The sequence below is a fragment of the Glycine soja genome, chromosome 5 (genome assembly GCF_004193775.1).
Source record: "Glycine soja cultivar W05 chromosome 5, ASM419377v2, whole genome shotgun sequence".
Lineage (NCBI taxonomy): Eukaryota > Viridiplantae > Streptophyta > Magnoliopsida > Fabales > Fabaceae > Glycine > Glycine soja.
The window spans coordinates 263173-279035 of record NC_041006.1 but is presented as its reverse complement, the minus strand read 5'-3'; the positions used below and the strand labels follow the sequence as shown (position 1 = coordinate 279035).

The following is a 15863-nucleotide window of genomic DNA, read 5'->3' as shown; positions in this document are numbered from 1 at the left end:
TTCTCTTTCCTCTCTCTCTCATTTTTCTCTCTTCATCTCTCCCACTTTTTTCTCTTTCATATTTCCATTCTTCCTTTGGCTTCTCAAGGGAGAAAGAGGATGAGATAAGAGAGATAAAGATAAGAATGAGATAGACAACAAAGATAAGAAGGGGAGGCAAGCAAAAAGAAAATGAGAAAAAAAAAAAAGATATAAGAGATAGAGAGAATAGTGAAATACATTAGAGGGAGGGAAAAAAGAGACATGGGAGAGAGAGAGAAAAAAGAAAAATGAGAGATAAAAGAGAGCAAGAAATAAATAAAGAGATAGAAATAAAGAGTGTAAAAGAGAAAGAAAAAATATTTAAATATTCCATTTTAATCCTTAATGATAGGATGACATGTAGTAAAAGATGAAATAATATTTCACAATTAATATCTCTAGTTAGTGTCATTAATAGTGTTAGAAATCAAACATCCACCTACCAAACAAGGTGAAAGGAAAAATGCATAAATATGAAAATAGTCCTTATAAGCCAACATTTTTTCATTTTTTATCATTGTATTTTTTTTTCATTTTTAGTCCTTGTAATTTGATATTTTTTTATCTCTATTACAAAAAATGTTAATGATGTCACTATCATAGCATTATGTTGATGTTGTCATGCACCACATCATAAAAATATGATGTCATCACATGTTCTGTTATCATTTTCGCATTAGCAAATATACCATGTCAGTAATAATATCACGTTAATAAGTGTCATGTCAAAAATGATGTTAGAAAGACTAAAATAAAAGAAGAAGAATTTATAAGAACTAAAAATGAAAAAAAAATACAAGGACTAAAAAAGTCAAGGAATAAAAAATGAAAATAAAATAATTTAAATATTTGAGTGTTAAATATCACATATAAATTTAATTTTAAACTGGCATAAAATATTTATGTGTTGAAAATTTTTTAAGTTTTAATATGTGTTGCAAAAAAATATATTGACAATATATTAAAAACAATTCATGCAAAAGATAATAGCTAAAAAAATCTAAGAAATTAAATCCTATGTTATTTTCAGGTAAAGTATGAGTACGAAAAACAAGAAGCAAGAAAGCCTACGACATCACTAGGGGGTATTTCACAACTTTCTCTATGATGACTACAAGATGAGAGTTTCATATTTATTACAAAACATTTGAACCCACACCCTAACCAACCGAAGTATTTGTTGAGAAAGCCTATGACATTTGAACCCACACCCCTAACCAACCAAGATGAGAGTCTCATACATGTAAGCGGCAAATTTCAATGGCTTCTCATTAGCACTATTATTTCTAAAATATTGGATGCATATGTGTGCATGAAAATCATGTTAGCATACGAACAAGATAGAATATTGATGATAACAAATACACAATTCGATTCACAACCCACAAATCAATAGTCTAATCCTTAGGCATACTTAAGTCCTTATTCTTGGGCCAAGAGCTCCTAGAGGAGAGGTTCACCGTTTCCACAATGGCATGAGAAACCTCAACAACCTACCTATAGGATCTCAAACTAGGACACCAATTCCTATTGCACATGTATCATTTAGCCAACTACTGTTAAGGCATGGTTGAATATGTGGATCATATGATAAACATTATTGAGAGACCACGATTAGGTTCCAAAAACACTATTGCATATCCACCTCCATTCCCACCAAGTTGAGTGTTGCCTCATTTACAAGCGTATAAAGTCGTTAGGTAGTATTTGGCGAGTAAGAATATCATTCCCTCGAAGACTCACGTAATACTTGGTAAATTCTACAAACTTTTTTACTATCTAAGCTAACAAATAAAACAATAAAAACATAACATTCGATAACAAGGATTAAATAAATAAAGACACAAGTTTGAAACTATTCTTGGGTTTTTAGATAAAAACATGATAAAATGGTATGGAAATCAAATGACGAAGGTCGTCGGGGTTAGATTTCATTGTAATAAACTTTATTTGCAATAAAACATAATATCTAACTTGAAATTCAATGTTAATATCGATCATTGTTCAAAAATAGTATTATAATCCCTAATTTCCTAAGTGAGAAAGAACCTAAGTTCCTTCATTAAATGTCAATATCTCTCATACATTTAATAAAAAAACTTGCTTCAAGCTTAATGACTTAAAGATAATCAATAATCCCGAGCCTATTCCTAGATCTAAGGTTTATTAGATGTTCTAATACGATTCAAGATAAAGATAATATTTTTCAATCACAATCTCATCTAAAAATCAAGCTATGAAAGCATTTCCCAATAACAAATCATAACAAGCATTACAAGTATAAGTAAAACACTCACATTGAAGAACAAGATGCATATATAAACCTATTTCAAAAGAAAAAATCAAGAGTATAAGATTTAGTTACATCTATCCCCAAATAACAACAAGATCTAGCTACCCATTCCATGGGTAACACCAAAATACAATGGAGTGAAGAAATGGAAGATATGAGAAATTGGAAAGCTTTTCTTTCACCAAATAGTACTTTTGTCTTGCAATGAAGCCCCCTTCAAAATGATAAGTTGCTTCTTTAGTATATAAAATCCCCAAATTCACAACATTTTAATGAAAATCAGTTTAAGCCAAAAAAATTTGGGCATGTGTGAATTCTGAAACAACCTATTTATTTTATTTCAACTTGAGCCAAAACTTTCAAGCTTAAGCGAATTCCTCCTCTATAGCCTAATTTTCCACTTTAGGCTTTTTCATTTCTTGCTCTAAGTTGCCTTTCAATCCAAACTCCATTCCTACAAAATAATTCATCAATAAGTAGACATATCCTATCAAAATGATGAACTAAAGTGTAAGACTAAATATTGACAAATTTATAATTAAAAAGGCACAAATAAGATTCTAAATAAGAGAAAAAATGAGATAATTGCCTAAATTTACATCCTTCAACTAAATATTTTTTACAATTATCATGAAGGTTGAGCGGTTGGAAAGCATCAAGAAAATAGATGAAAGATGTATTAGTCAAGGGGATGTTAAGATTGAGAATGAAGTTATTGACATGTGTATGCTAGAAAATATATAATTGTTTAAGATCATGTGGTACATTTGTTGACGTGAAAGTGATGATGTGACATTATATTAATTAATGTAACATGTGACGACATCATCACAATGTTATCTTTTGTTGTTATGATACAAAATGATATTGTCATTAATACTTTGTTGTAACGATGATTGATATCAGAAATAGAAAATGAAAAAATAAATTATGCAGATTAAATATGAAAAATTGTGTGGAATATTTTTATATTTAAGCCGGTAAAAATATATATTTTAAGGATTTTTTAATATATTTTTCTATTAAAAATCAAAGTGAAAGCATGACACAAATGCATTGCAGGAGGAAAATAATAGTTTATAGTTTACTCCATTAAAAAAAAAAAAGAATGGAGTATCTGGATGCGTTAATGGACTTCACCTTTCTAACCTTTGTGCAAAAAAGAGACTGACATTACTTTCCACGTTCCACCTCGTGCGATCCCTTCACTGTTCTTCACTTCACTTCACCAAAACCCTAAACCCTCAAAATCCTCAACAATACAATCACAACTTCAATTCAACTCTTCCCTTCATTCACTCTCTGCTCTGTTCTGCAATGCAAAATCCGTGAATGAATGATCTGATCCGAGGGAAAATGGTGAACATGGCCTTGTTACTGAGTTTTCTGGTGACGGCGACGGTACTGGCGTCGTCGTCTCACGCTGCTTCTAGTGGTCCTCACATTGCCGACGTTAACATACTCTTGCCGCCGAAAATGACCTTCCCTGTCGATTATAGGCTCCAAGGAAGTGACGGTTGCTTCCAATGGTCCTCTTCCACTTTCTATCACCACACTTCACACTTACTTGCTCCAAATTTTTATTCCTAAACTTGAATTGTAGTGGAAGCAACGGGGTCTTGTCATTTCATTTCAGTTCTACATATGATATGATAATATTAGTAATAACTTTGTAAAAGGCACGGGGAAGTTTAGGTTGTGTTTGACTGTGTTTTTGGTGTTTTAGTTTTTGGAAATTATTTTATAAAACAACTTTTAAAGCTGTTTTTTAGAAGATAGAAGCAAGGAAAGGAAATGTGAAAGTGAAAGTACAATATTGAGGATAGAAATAGAAAATAAAAGATGGTTTTGTGATGGTTGGGTTTTCTGGTTTTAGAAACTAAGCAAGAGATATTAGTTTTGAAAAACAGTTTTTCGAACACTGCTCTCTCACCAGATTAGTTTGTATGTTTTTAAAAAATGAAACAAAGGGACCTTTAAATTGTTATTCTCAACAAGTGATAATTCCCCGACTTCCTCAAGTGATGTTTGTTGACTGGTTTTGGTTTTGATCCTTTGTAATTGAGTTGATTATGATGTTTTTCGTGACACATGCTCAGGTCATGGGATCATCATGATATTCTGTCTGTTGAGCCAGAGTATAATTCAAGCAGCAAGTGCTCGACTAGTGCAAGGATAAGATCCATTGCCCCTTATAGTGGTCGGAAGGAAACTGCTGTTTATGCTGCGGATTTGCAGACTGGAATTGTGATTCGCTGCAAAGTCTTCATTGACAACATATCAAGAATACAGATATTTCATAATTCTATTAAACTTGATTTAGAGGGGCTTGCCACACTACGTGTCCGTGCCTTTGACAGTGAAGGTATTTGTGAAATCTTAATGGTTTTGTGACTTACTTTTGTACTTATCTTGGGATTTTTGCATTTTTGATCATGAAAGTCTGACACCATTGCAGCTCTCATCAACATGGTTGATTTTACAATTTTGCTGTGTTCTATGCCTTACCTTTACAGAACTATTATCTTGAAAATAGGCTCTCTTTGCCATCTTTTGTCTTGCAAATGTAGAAATGAGCTTAAGTTAACAAAGAAGACATACTACTGCAGGATTGGCATTAGAAGCACTGTGAGGATTACATTGCTCTTTTATGCCATTTGAGCATAGGCATTCAACTATTCATCATTCATTTATTTATTTGTCTATTGATTATTGGATGTAATTATTTCCAGCTTAAAGTTTTCTGCTAAATTTTAGTCTCCTTTTTTCCTCAATTGAGTCTTGATCAGATTGGAAATATTTATCAAACTTCCCTTTTGTGCTGCAGAAAATGTATTTTCCTCATTAGTTGGCTTACAGTTTATGTGGAGCCTTATGCCTGAAGCCAACGGATTACCTTGTCACCTTGTTAATGTTCCGCTAAAGGATTCCCCCCTTAGTGATTGTGGAGGACTGTGTGGTAACTTAGATATACAAATAAAACTTGAAGACAATGTAAGGCTGCTACTGGCTGGTTTAAACAGGTTAAGTCATTGTGTTATTACTAATAAACCATATTTAATATTATATCTTTTTTTTCCTGGTCCTGTTTTGCAGGGTGTATTTTCAGATCTGTTTGTAGTAAAGGGAATTGAGATTGGTCATGAGATTGTGTCAGTGCATCTGCTCGAGCCACAGTTAAAGAATTTGGCTGATGAGATTGTTCTTACTGTTGCTGAAGCTATGTCACTTGATCCTCCATCACCAGTCTTTGTCCTTGTTGGTGCAGTCATTCCCTACACCCTTAAAGTCATCCGGGGAAATGTTCCTCAAGGTTTTTTTAAGTTGTTTACTGTTCATTCAAATCTTTGTGCAAGTTGTTTAAAATTGTAAATCTTATATATATATGATTATGCTGTCAAATTGCAGCATTAGCTGCTAGGATTAGGAATACAATTGGCCATTGATAGATGGGGACTCTTCATTTTTCTGTATTTTAGGAGTATTTTTGTCCTCCTTGTCTTTATCCTTTTAACAAATTCTTCTATTAATTTGCAGCCATTTTCCATGAAATTTAGCTCCAACATCTTTTGGAAAGCTAAATCTCTAAGGTTTAGGTTTTTGTTTGGACTGAATTTCACAACCTATTTAGTACCATTGAGTGGTTACAGTACAACACAGGTGTCTAGGCCTCATAAGGTCCATTTCTCTGACATGTGTGTTCTGGGCCCCAAGAGTTTTAAATCAGAGAGAATAATCTGTTCCTTCATTTGTAGGTAGCAGGTAGCTTGGAAGCTACAAAATATATTATTTGTGCTTCATGTAGAATTGTGGATCTTTCTGACCATTTTTAATCAATACTCTCGAAGTTGGAAGTTGTTTTATCTATTGGGTTTAGAGGTTTTGGCAGTTGAAAGGAAAGTATGCTGCTTTGATGTTTATTTTTGTGTGCGCGTGTGTTTGCGTATGGAGCGTATATATTTGTATGAGTCATAATTTCTGAATCAGCCGGAGATTTCTCCTTCTCATCTTTTGGGTAGCTTTATTGTCAGATTTAACTCATGGTTTTCCAAACCAAGTTTCTTTTCTGATTTACAGAGAGATAATTGTTTCTTTTAGCCGTTGTTTTTGTTTCTGTCTTGATTCTCTGTTTTAGGTCCTCATCCTCCTGTAGTATATTTATTTTCACTCTACAAAAGTTCTTTTTCTATCTAAAATAAAGTACTGTAATAGCATTTTTTATCTGATTATCTGGAATGCAAATGTAAGAGTGTATTTTATTTTCTGGGATCTTTATGTTGGTTTTGCTTTTTTATTCAATTTGGGAGGCCAATCAATTTTTTATTCAAATGTTTGCAAATGCCGAGAGAACAAAAGAATCAGGATGAATTTCCAGTCAACTACTGTTACACTACAAATTTCTTTTATGCTTTCGTTCTATTTATCAAATACTGTCACAATTTAGACTATTTAGAGGGCATTAGATATGTTCTAATTTGGAGTGCTTCTTTTTCTACCTGCATGTGAGTTCCCTTTTTAATATATTTTTGTTGTGTAAAAGGGAATAAGTGGCTAAGGAAATTTGCTCTTTTGGCTGTTGCTTGGTGTATTTGGATGGATCTATGAGCAACAGACCTTATAAAGAGTCTTACCAATATTTTTCTTCTTTGGCATTTGCAGTGGTCACCTTACCCTCAGCACATCACCAATGGTCTGTCTCAAATGCTTCGGTTGCTCAGGTTGACTCAAAAACAGGGCTAGCATATGCATGGAACTTGGGAATGGCAGCTGTTATTGTTGAAGATACTAGGATTGCTGGCCATGTACAAGTGTCTTCACTAAATGTGGTCCTACCAGCTTCTTTATGTTTGTATATATCACCTTTATCTAGTTCTGGTGATCCAGTGGAAGGAATCAAATCTATTGCTCTAACGACCCGTTGGTATGTTGTATCTGGCCATCAGTATCTTATCCAGATAAAGGTTTTTGCACATGATCATGATGCGCAAGAGATTTATATTACAGAGGTAGATTGCGTTATTCTACTTTCATTACCTAACATGAATGGTAAAACATGTTTATATTGTCTCGTCAATTTTTCTTCTATGATCTGCATCTATTCAATATATTTTATATGTTCAGATTTCAAGGACAATTTTTCTTAATGTTTTTGATAGCACTTATCTACATAATAATTTTACTATTTTTCCTCCTTTTGACAAAATGGTTTTGTGTTTTTCTTTCAATAGTTTCCAACATTCTTCTTTGCATTGCAGAATGACGATGTTAAGGTGTATGATAATGATTCTGGTCACTGGAAAACATTTTGGGTTTCAAATGATATTGCTGTAAAACATGGCTGGCGGAATTCTAAAATCTTGAAGGCTTATTCACCAGGACTTGAAAAATTGACAGCTTCTTTGAGCTATCCTGGTGGGGCTGATGACAAAAAGGAGGTGATCATTCTTTCGTTAGAAGCCTTAGAAGCATATTTTACCGTCATTCCTTTCTCAATTATTTGCGGCCTCTTTTAGTTGCACCATATGTTGTTCTGTGGTTATTACATATTTCTTCTTTTTTTGGGCTTGGAGAGAGGCTATTTGTTGCCTTGTACTCTTAGGAACGTTGTAGTATTTTTTTCAGGGCCAGGTTCTCATTTTTTTTTTATCAGCCAAAATATATATATGTATGCTAAATGAGTACCAGAGGTACTAAAAGTTACAGGATTGAGATTACAATTCTGCTGTATTTGAAATCAGCCAATTGGTTGATCCAGCCCAGAATGTGGACTCTTAAAAGACACTATTACATAAAATTACCCTGCACTCCTAATGTCAACTACAACGAAATCCGTGTGTAAGATTTGAAGACCACTGATTATAATGGATGGTGAAATCCTTCTTCTCATTTATTCATTAAAATCTTGCAGATTATCAAAGCTGTGCAAGAAGTCATGGTTTGTGATCGAGTAAAGTACACCTTGGGCAATGAAAGTGGAATCATCTTACTGCCCTGGTCTCCTGGTGTTTATCAGGAGGTGGAGTTAAAGGCTATAGGAGGTTGGAAGCTTTTTCCATCTTCTCCAATCTGAAGTAACTACCTTAACTTTTATATTTCTTTTTATACTTATTGACCCCACTTTGTGCTGTAGGTTGTGCAAAAACAGTGAGTGACTACAAATGGCTATCTTCGGACTTGTCTACTGTATCTGTGTCAGCTTTTGGTGTTGTCCAGGCAAAAAAACCTGGTAAAGCTACTATCAAAGTGTTATCTGTATATGATTCACTAAATTATGATGAGGTAATGTTATAAAGGTAAATTTATGCTTTTATTTATTCATTCCAAATATATAGTAAATTTGATCATGTTTGGTTCCTTAAGCCCAAATCTGTTCCTATGTTATATGCTGTGGTATTTGACTGTAAGAATGTTGTTTTGTCAGGAGTAGTAATGTGGTATGTGTTAAGCTTAAGCATATTGGCTGGGGATGTATATGCTGTTCTTAAATTTTATTTCACTTCTACCCCTGCTTTAATTTCTGATGATAGCGGGATGTTATTCTTCATAAAAAATATTCCAAGAGATGTTTTCTGTTGGATCCTCTTTGTGACATTTCTTTGTTTTCTATCTATGTATAATTCATAAAATTTATTTCAATTCACTTTTCAAGGCTATGCAATTTTTTTATTTTGTTATTTTATTTTTCTCATAGGTCCTTGTTGAAGTCTCCATTCCTTCTTCTATGGTTATGCTTCACAATTTTCCCGTAGAAACTGTTGTTGGATCGCATCTTCAAGCTGCCGTGACAATGAAAGCAGCAAATGGTGATGCCATATTTGAGGATACTGTAATGTTCTTTTCCAATTTTCTGCTTGCCATTTTTTGTTTATGTTGTTCTATCATGTGCAGGTGCCTTTTTCTATAGATGTGATGCCTTTAATTCTTTGATAAAGTGGAAAGCTGGAAGTGAGTCTTTTGTAATTGTCAATGCAACTCAGGAGTTGTTATACTTGGAAACAGTGCCAAATACTCAATTCCAGTCATCAGTTGATGGCTCTCCTTGTTCGTGGACATATGTATATGCTTCTAATCCTGGTCAAGCTGTGATCCACGCCATATTTTCTAAAGAAGATCACCACTACAGTCTTGGTCCTGGTGTATTAAAAGCATCTTCACGTATTGTGGCATATCTACCCCTTATTGTGCGTCAGGCAGGTGATGGAAACCAATTTGGTGGTTACTGGCTTGATTTGGTTCAAGCCGAAAGTAACAAGCAGTCTCATAGCTTAGAGGAGTTATATCTTGTACCTGGTACAAGTTTAGACATAGTACTTGTTGGTGGACCTGAATGGTGGGACAATGGTGTTGATTTCATTGAAACTGTAGAAGTTTTGGATGAAGGGAATGCTCTGGCTGAAGATGGAGTTCTAGTGCATCGGGTCTCTAGTAATTTGTATGGAGTTTTATGTCAAAAACTGGGATCCTTTGTAAGTTTCAGTATTTATTTCTAGGTAGAAAATAGCCTCGCATATTTATGAACACATAGAAGTTGGCCTATGTTAACCTATTCTTGTTTCAAATGACTCAGAAACTTCTTTTCAGACGTGGAAATTTGGTCGGGGATGACCATCCTCTGCCATCAGTAGCTGAAGTTTGGCTGTCAGTAACATGCAACATTCCTTCTTCTATTGTACTTATAGCTGATGAACCAGGTATGCATTTTTTCAGAATTAAAGTCATTGACTATAAGAGAGTAGTATTTTACTACCTAAGTGTATCTCTTGTAATCAGAAGTTAGTTAACTGTTTCTCACAGTTAACTAACTCAGGTTAGGTTAGTTTTCTGTTAGACAGTTGTAAGTACAACTGTCAATAGCTTTATCATTCTGTTATGCAACTGCCTAACGGCTTTATCATTTTGTTATGCAACTGCCTATATGTACTGCTTCATTCCCCAATCTATGGTTGGGGTTGAATCCTCATCAATACAGAAATGCTTTCCTCTCTCTCTTCTCCCTAAATCTCTTTATTGACAATATAATTCTTGAGATTTCTATCCCTTAAGTGAGTTGTGCTTTTCAGTGAATGAACGAAGAATTATTAAAGCAGCAGCTCAAGCTGAACGTAGTTCAGGTAGACTTCGTGATACCCCTGTTATTGTGGCAAATGGGCGCTCTATTCGTGTATCTGCAGTTGGTATCAGTGATTCGGGAGAGGCTTATGCAAATTCATCTTCTCTCAGTTTGAGGTGGGAACTTGGCAGTTGCGAGGGACTGGCATATTGGGATTATGCTTTTGATATAGTGAAGTCTAACAGTTGGGAGAGATTTCTGGTCTTGCAAAATGAATCAGGATTGGTACTGAAAGATTCTTATTAATTTTGTCATTTTATTTACTGTCTGGCCTTACTGCTGCATTTGATAACACCTGGTAATTTAGCAACTGGAGTTGTTTGTGAAAACTTGCTGTCCCCAAAACTAGCTTATTTTGGTTTGACTTTGAACATTATTTTTGTTTATATATGGCCTACTTGCTCTTTGTAGTTTGTACTATTAATGTTAAAGTATTAATAGTTTAATTTTTCTTAGATTCTTTAGAATGTGAGTCTAGGCCTAACTCAACCCCAACAGCTAGCTCAAGGGGTGGTGAGGGTTGCCCCTCACTTGTATACTCTATCAGATTTAGAGAACTGAGAGAACAAAGAGAATAAGAGAAAACATTGAGGATAGAAAAAGGAAAAACTGATATTATTGATTCTGAAAAAGTTAGTTTTTAATGCAGTGACAAAGGAGGTATTTATAAACCTCTAGACCTTGAAGCTAATCACAAACTAACTAACAACTAACTAACATAATTCTGTTAGTGAAAGAAAAGTAGTTAGCTGTCTAACTGTCCTGCAATAACTGTCTGTAACAGTTATTTTTATACATTCATTCTAATACCCCCCACAAATTCAAGGGGAAGGCTTTCCTACAGAAAAATGCTTCACATTGAGTTTGCCCCTTAGTGCTTCAAATCTTGTTGAGGAAAGTGGCTTGGTTAAGACATCTGCCCATTGATCTAAGGCAGGAAGATGCACAATTGAGAGTTGTTTGGCCAAAACTTGTTCTCTTACAAAAAAGACATCAATTTCCATATGCTTTGTTCTACTATGGAACACTGGATTGTGAGCTATGGACACTGCACTTTGATTATCACAGTAAATCATAGGAGTTTGAAAAGAAACATGTAATTCTGTTAGAAGGGTTCGAATCCAGGTTAATTCAATAGATGTTTGGACCAAGCTTTGATATTCAGCTTCAGTGCTGGACCTTGCCGTGACTTTCTGCTTCCTGGACCACCAGGATATCAAGTTTCGGCCAGGAAAGATAGCTGCTCTTGATGTGGAACGTCTGTCATCAATATTTGATGCCCAACAGCATCACAGAAAGCATAGAGTGCCATAGGTTTTGAAACAGAAGCAGGTTGAAGGGATAAACCATGAAATATGGTACCTTGAGATATCTTAATATCCTTTTGACCACAGCCCAATGAGAATCCAATGGATTAGTCATATACTGACAAACCTTATTAACAACATAACTAATCTCAGGTCTAGTTTTGGAACCATTTGCACGGCCATCTACATATATGTATTTTAGTACCTGGTGCAGTGGTAAAGTTGTGCCTTGGTGACTTGTTGGTCATGGGTTCGAATCCGGAAACAGCCTCTTTGCATATGCAAGGGTAAGGCTGCGTACAACATCCCTCCCCCATACCTTCGCATAGCGAAGAGCCTCTGGGCAATGGGGTACGAAGTTTTTTTTTTAGTACCGCTGGTACTCTTTATCTATATATAAATACTTATCTTTGCTGATAAAAAAAAATAAAAAAAAATCTCAGGTCTAGTAAGGGTGGCTTACTGCAGGGCACCCACTACTGACTTATAGAGAGTTGGATCATGAAATAGATCAATTTCATGTTTGGACAATTTGCAGTTTGTAACCATAGGAGTGGAGATAGAGTGTGCCTCAACCATTTGAGTTTTATGAAGTAGATCTCTGACATACTTGCTTTGAGACATCAAAATAGACCTGTTAGGGAGATACTTAATCTCCAGCCCCAAGAAATAGTCTAAGTGACCTAGCTGTTTGAGAGAAAAGGCTGTATTCAATCTCGAAGTTAACTGTTGAATGAGAGAGTTTGAACTTCCTGTGATGATGATATCATCTACATAAACTGGAATGTAGACAGTGTGCTGTTGATGTGTATAAATGAACAAAGAGGGATCACACTTGCTTCCTACAAACCCAATCTGTACTAGTGTTGACCTTAACCTGTCAAACCACTGCCTTGGAGCTTGCTTTAACCCATAGAAAGCCTTGTTAAGTTTACAAACCAGGGATTTTCCTTCAACTTTAAAACTTGCAGGTTGAGTCATATAGACAGTCTCCTTTAGTAATCCATTTAGAAATGCATTGTTGACATCAAGCTGAAATAAGTCCCAGCCTTGTGAGAGAGCAAGAGTTAGAACTACTCTAATTGTAACTGGTTTTACCACAAGAGAAAATATTTCATGAAAGTCAAAGCCATGAACTTGATGAAATCCCTTAGCAACTAGTCTAGCTTTGTACCTATTGATTGAACCATCAACATTTTCTTTTATTCTAAATACCAACTTGCATCCAATAGCTTGTCTACCAGCTGGTAATGGAAATAAATCCCAAGTTCTGTTTCTCATTAGAGCATTATACTCCTCCTGCATAGCTGCAAACCATTCTGAACTTTCCAGGGCCTGCTTTACACTTTTAGGTTCAGAATGAGTAAGAAATAATGAAGGATGCAGCCTAGGATTGTGTATTCCAGATTTAGACCTAGTTTGCATAGGATGAGCGTTAATGGAAATTAGAGTTGATGCAGACACAGATTCACTATGAGACATAGTATTTGATGATTGAGGATGAGGGGAGGTGGATTCAGATGAGGTTTGATTTAAGGCAGTAGCAGAGAAACCGGGAGGAAAAGAGGGAACTGAAATGGAATTGGAGGAAGGTATTTGGGAAAGTGAAGGTGTAGAGGCTGAAACAGGAGGAGATAGGTCAGGATTGAGGCTGAAACAGGAAGTAATATTCTTGTGTTGAACTGGAGGAAGAGGAAAACAGATCTAAATATGGAAACTTCAACTCATTAAAGAAAACATCCTTAGAAATATAAATTCTACCAGTTGAAGACAAACATTTGTAGCTTTTATGTGAAGAGGAGTACCCCAAGAAAACACACTCTTGAGACCTGAAATCGAGGCTGTGAGTATGATAGGGTTTCAGCAGAGGAAAGTATGCCCAGCCAAATGTTTTAAGAAAGTGAAAATTAGGCTCTTTGTTAAAAAGAGTGACAAATGGAATAGTGAAGTTGAGTGATGTAGTGGGTAACCTATTAATCAAATAGGCTGCAATGACAAAAGCATAATCCCAAAACTGTAGAGTTAGAGTTGCATGATGAAGTAATGTGAGTCCTAGATCAACTATATGCCTATGCTTCCTTTCAACTACACCATTTTGATGATGAGTGTGTGGGCAGATTAACCTATGCAAAATGCCATAGGAAGCTAATAAAGCAGAGAAGGGTTTATATTCACCACCCCAATTAGATTGAACACTTTCTATTTTAGTGTTAAGTTGAAGTTCAACTGATAACTTGAAAGTTTGGAATTCATGTATAAAAACTAGGAATCTTTGGTGGGAGACTTTGAGTTGGGTCAATAGAGTGGGTCCTTTCCCCATTAAACCTAGATATCATTTTATGCAATTTTTTAATTGGAGTGGGAAAACCTCAGTAGACAAGAGATGGAAAGTGTTATAGGTAGCTCTATCTATGACTATTTGGAAGCATAGAAATTCTATGGTATTCAAAAACCAGACTTTTAGCCCCGAAAAAGTCATGGATGAAGCTTTATTCCACACTTGGTCTTGGTTAAATTGTATGGAGCAAGATTTCCATACTCATTTTAATCAGTGGTCTGTTAGATTGAAGGAAGAAATGTCGTAGGGTTGTTTGATTGATGGGTATCCAGCTACTGTGCTTTTATCTATAGTAGTTGGGTTTGGCAGGATTTGCCTTTGTATCTATTTGCTATTTTCAGTACATCTAGTACTGACCTATTATTAATATAATTAATTTTTGCTGTGCAAAAAAAAACTTGAAAGTTTGGAAAACAAACACAGTTTCAGCTTTGGTTTTAATAGAAAATATCCAAGTATATCGTGAAAAGGTATCAATAAATGATACATAATATTTGAAACCAGAGTAGGAGGTTAAGTGAGAAGGCCCCTCTAAATTTGTGAAGACAAGTTCTAAAGGAGAATAAACTAAAGTGGAAGCATGGGAAGACAACCAATGAGATTTTTCCACACAACAAGAGGCCCAAAAATCTGAAATCACTTTATTAGATGATGAAATGTTACACTGATCAAGAACAAGTTTTAGTACATGACTATTAGGGTGTCCTAACCTAGCATGCCAAAGGTTAACAGTGCTAGGAGATGAAAAACCAAAACTAGATGTAACAATAGACTCTTTATTAGTAGTAGATGTTGTTGATAACAGGTGAGGTCTGTGATCCTGGAGTTTGATGTTATGAAAAGAATAGAGACCATCAGCACCAACAACACCTTGAAGGAACACTTTATTGGTCCCCAGTGATTTGACAAGGCATAAGTGAGGGTGAAATTCAAAGAAAACAACATTATCTTTAGCAAACTGACTGACACTTAGTAATTTTTTTGAAATGGAAGGAACATGTAATAGCTTATTAAGTTTGAAAGTAATATGAGAGTCATTAGGAGACAAAAATGATGAAGAACCAGTGTTGGAAATACTCAAACCTTCACCATTTCCTATAAAAATTTGGTCAGGTCCATCAAAATGTGACAACTATTTTATATGCTGTGATTCACCAGTTTCATGAAAACTAGATCCAGAATCTGGAATCCATGTTGAGCTAGCTTGACCATTACCCTGAGGTGTCAAATTGGTAAGCATCACACTAGGCAGGCTAGAGGATTGAGTAACTAGTTTAGAGTTAGGATTAACCCAAGTATTTGAGGTCCTACCTGAGGCAATCGAATAGGGAATTGGTTGGAGTGTAGTTGGATCAACAAAGGTGAGTGACTCATGAGGTTGAAAATTCATATCAGAACAAAAGTGACACACATTAGCAGTGTGACTGATGCAATCCTATCCCGCAAGGACATTGGATAGAAGACTCCTAGTAGATTGGGCTAGAGATGCAAGAGAAGGTCCTAGGGTTCTCATGAGCCTTAGGGTAGATTTCGGGCCCACGGGTTAAGTATGAGCCCACTTATTTTTGTACATATTAGGATTTCATTATTTTTTGTCCTTGTATTTAGGACTCCATAATGTAGGTAGGGTACCCTAAAAATATAGGATTTTTCAGCTCTTGTATTTTAGGGCACCTAGACTAATTTTTGTATTGGGGGTAGTTTTGTAATTTCACATGCATTAAGTGATTATTTGATGTGTGTGTTGGGAAATAAATTTAATTGAATCAGGAGAAGCTCAATCCAATTAAATTT

At 35.2% G+C, this 15863-nt stretch overlaps 1 protein-coding gene across 1 annotated transcript in view; it reads left to right on the top strand.

Annotated features, from left to right (window-relative positions):
• The first annotated feature begins 3432 nt into the window (after nucleotides 1–3432).
• The window catches only part of LOC114411646 (nuclear pore complex protein GP210), a 39827-nt gene continuing 27396 nt past the window's right edge, over nucleotides 3433–15863 (top strand). Inside the window, exons 1-12 of the mRNA XM_028375279.1 lie at nucleotides 3433–3843; nucleotides 4414–4679; nucleotides 5142–5308; nucleotides 5411–5627; nucleotides 6974–7320; nucleotides 7570–7749; nucleotides 8223–8352; nucleotides 8445–8593; nucleotides 9006–9117; nucleotides 9203–9780; nucleotides 9882–10005; nucleotides 10375–10649. Of these exons, the coding sequence (XP_028231080.1) occupies nucleotides 3647–3843; nucleotides 4414–4679; nucleotides 5142–5308; nucleotides 5411–5627; nucleotides 6974–7320; nucleotides 7570–7749; nucleotides 8223–8352; nucleotides 8445–8593; nucleotides 9006–9117; nucleotides 9203–9780; nucleotides 9882–10005; nucleotides 10375–10649 (2742 nt within the window). The 5' untranslated portion in view covers nucleotides 3433–3646. The remainder of the gene's footprint in view (nucleotides 3844–4413; nucleotides 4680–5141; nucleotides 5309–5410; nucleotides 5628–6973; nucleotides 7321–7569; nucleotides 7750–8222; nucleotides 8353–8444; nucleotides 8594–9005; nucleotides 9118–9202; nucleotides 9781–9881; nucleotides 10006–10374; nucleotides 10650–15863) is intronic.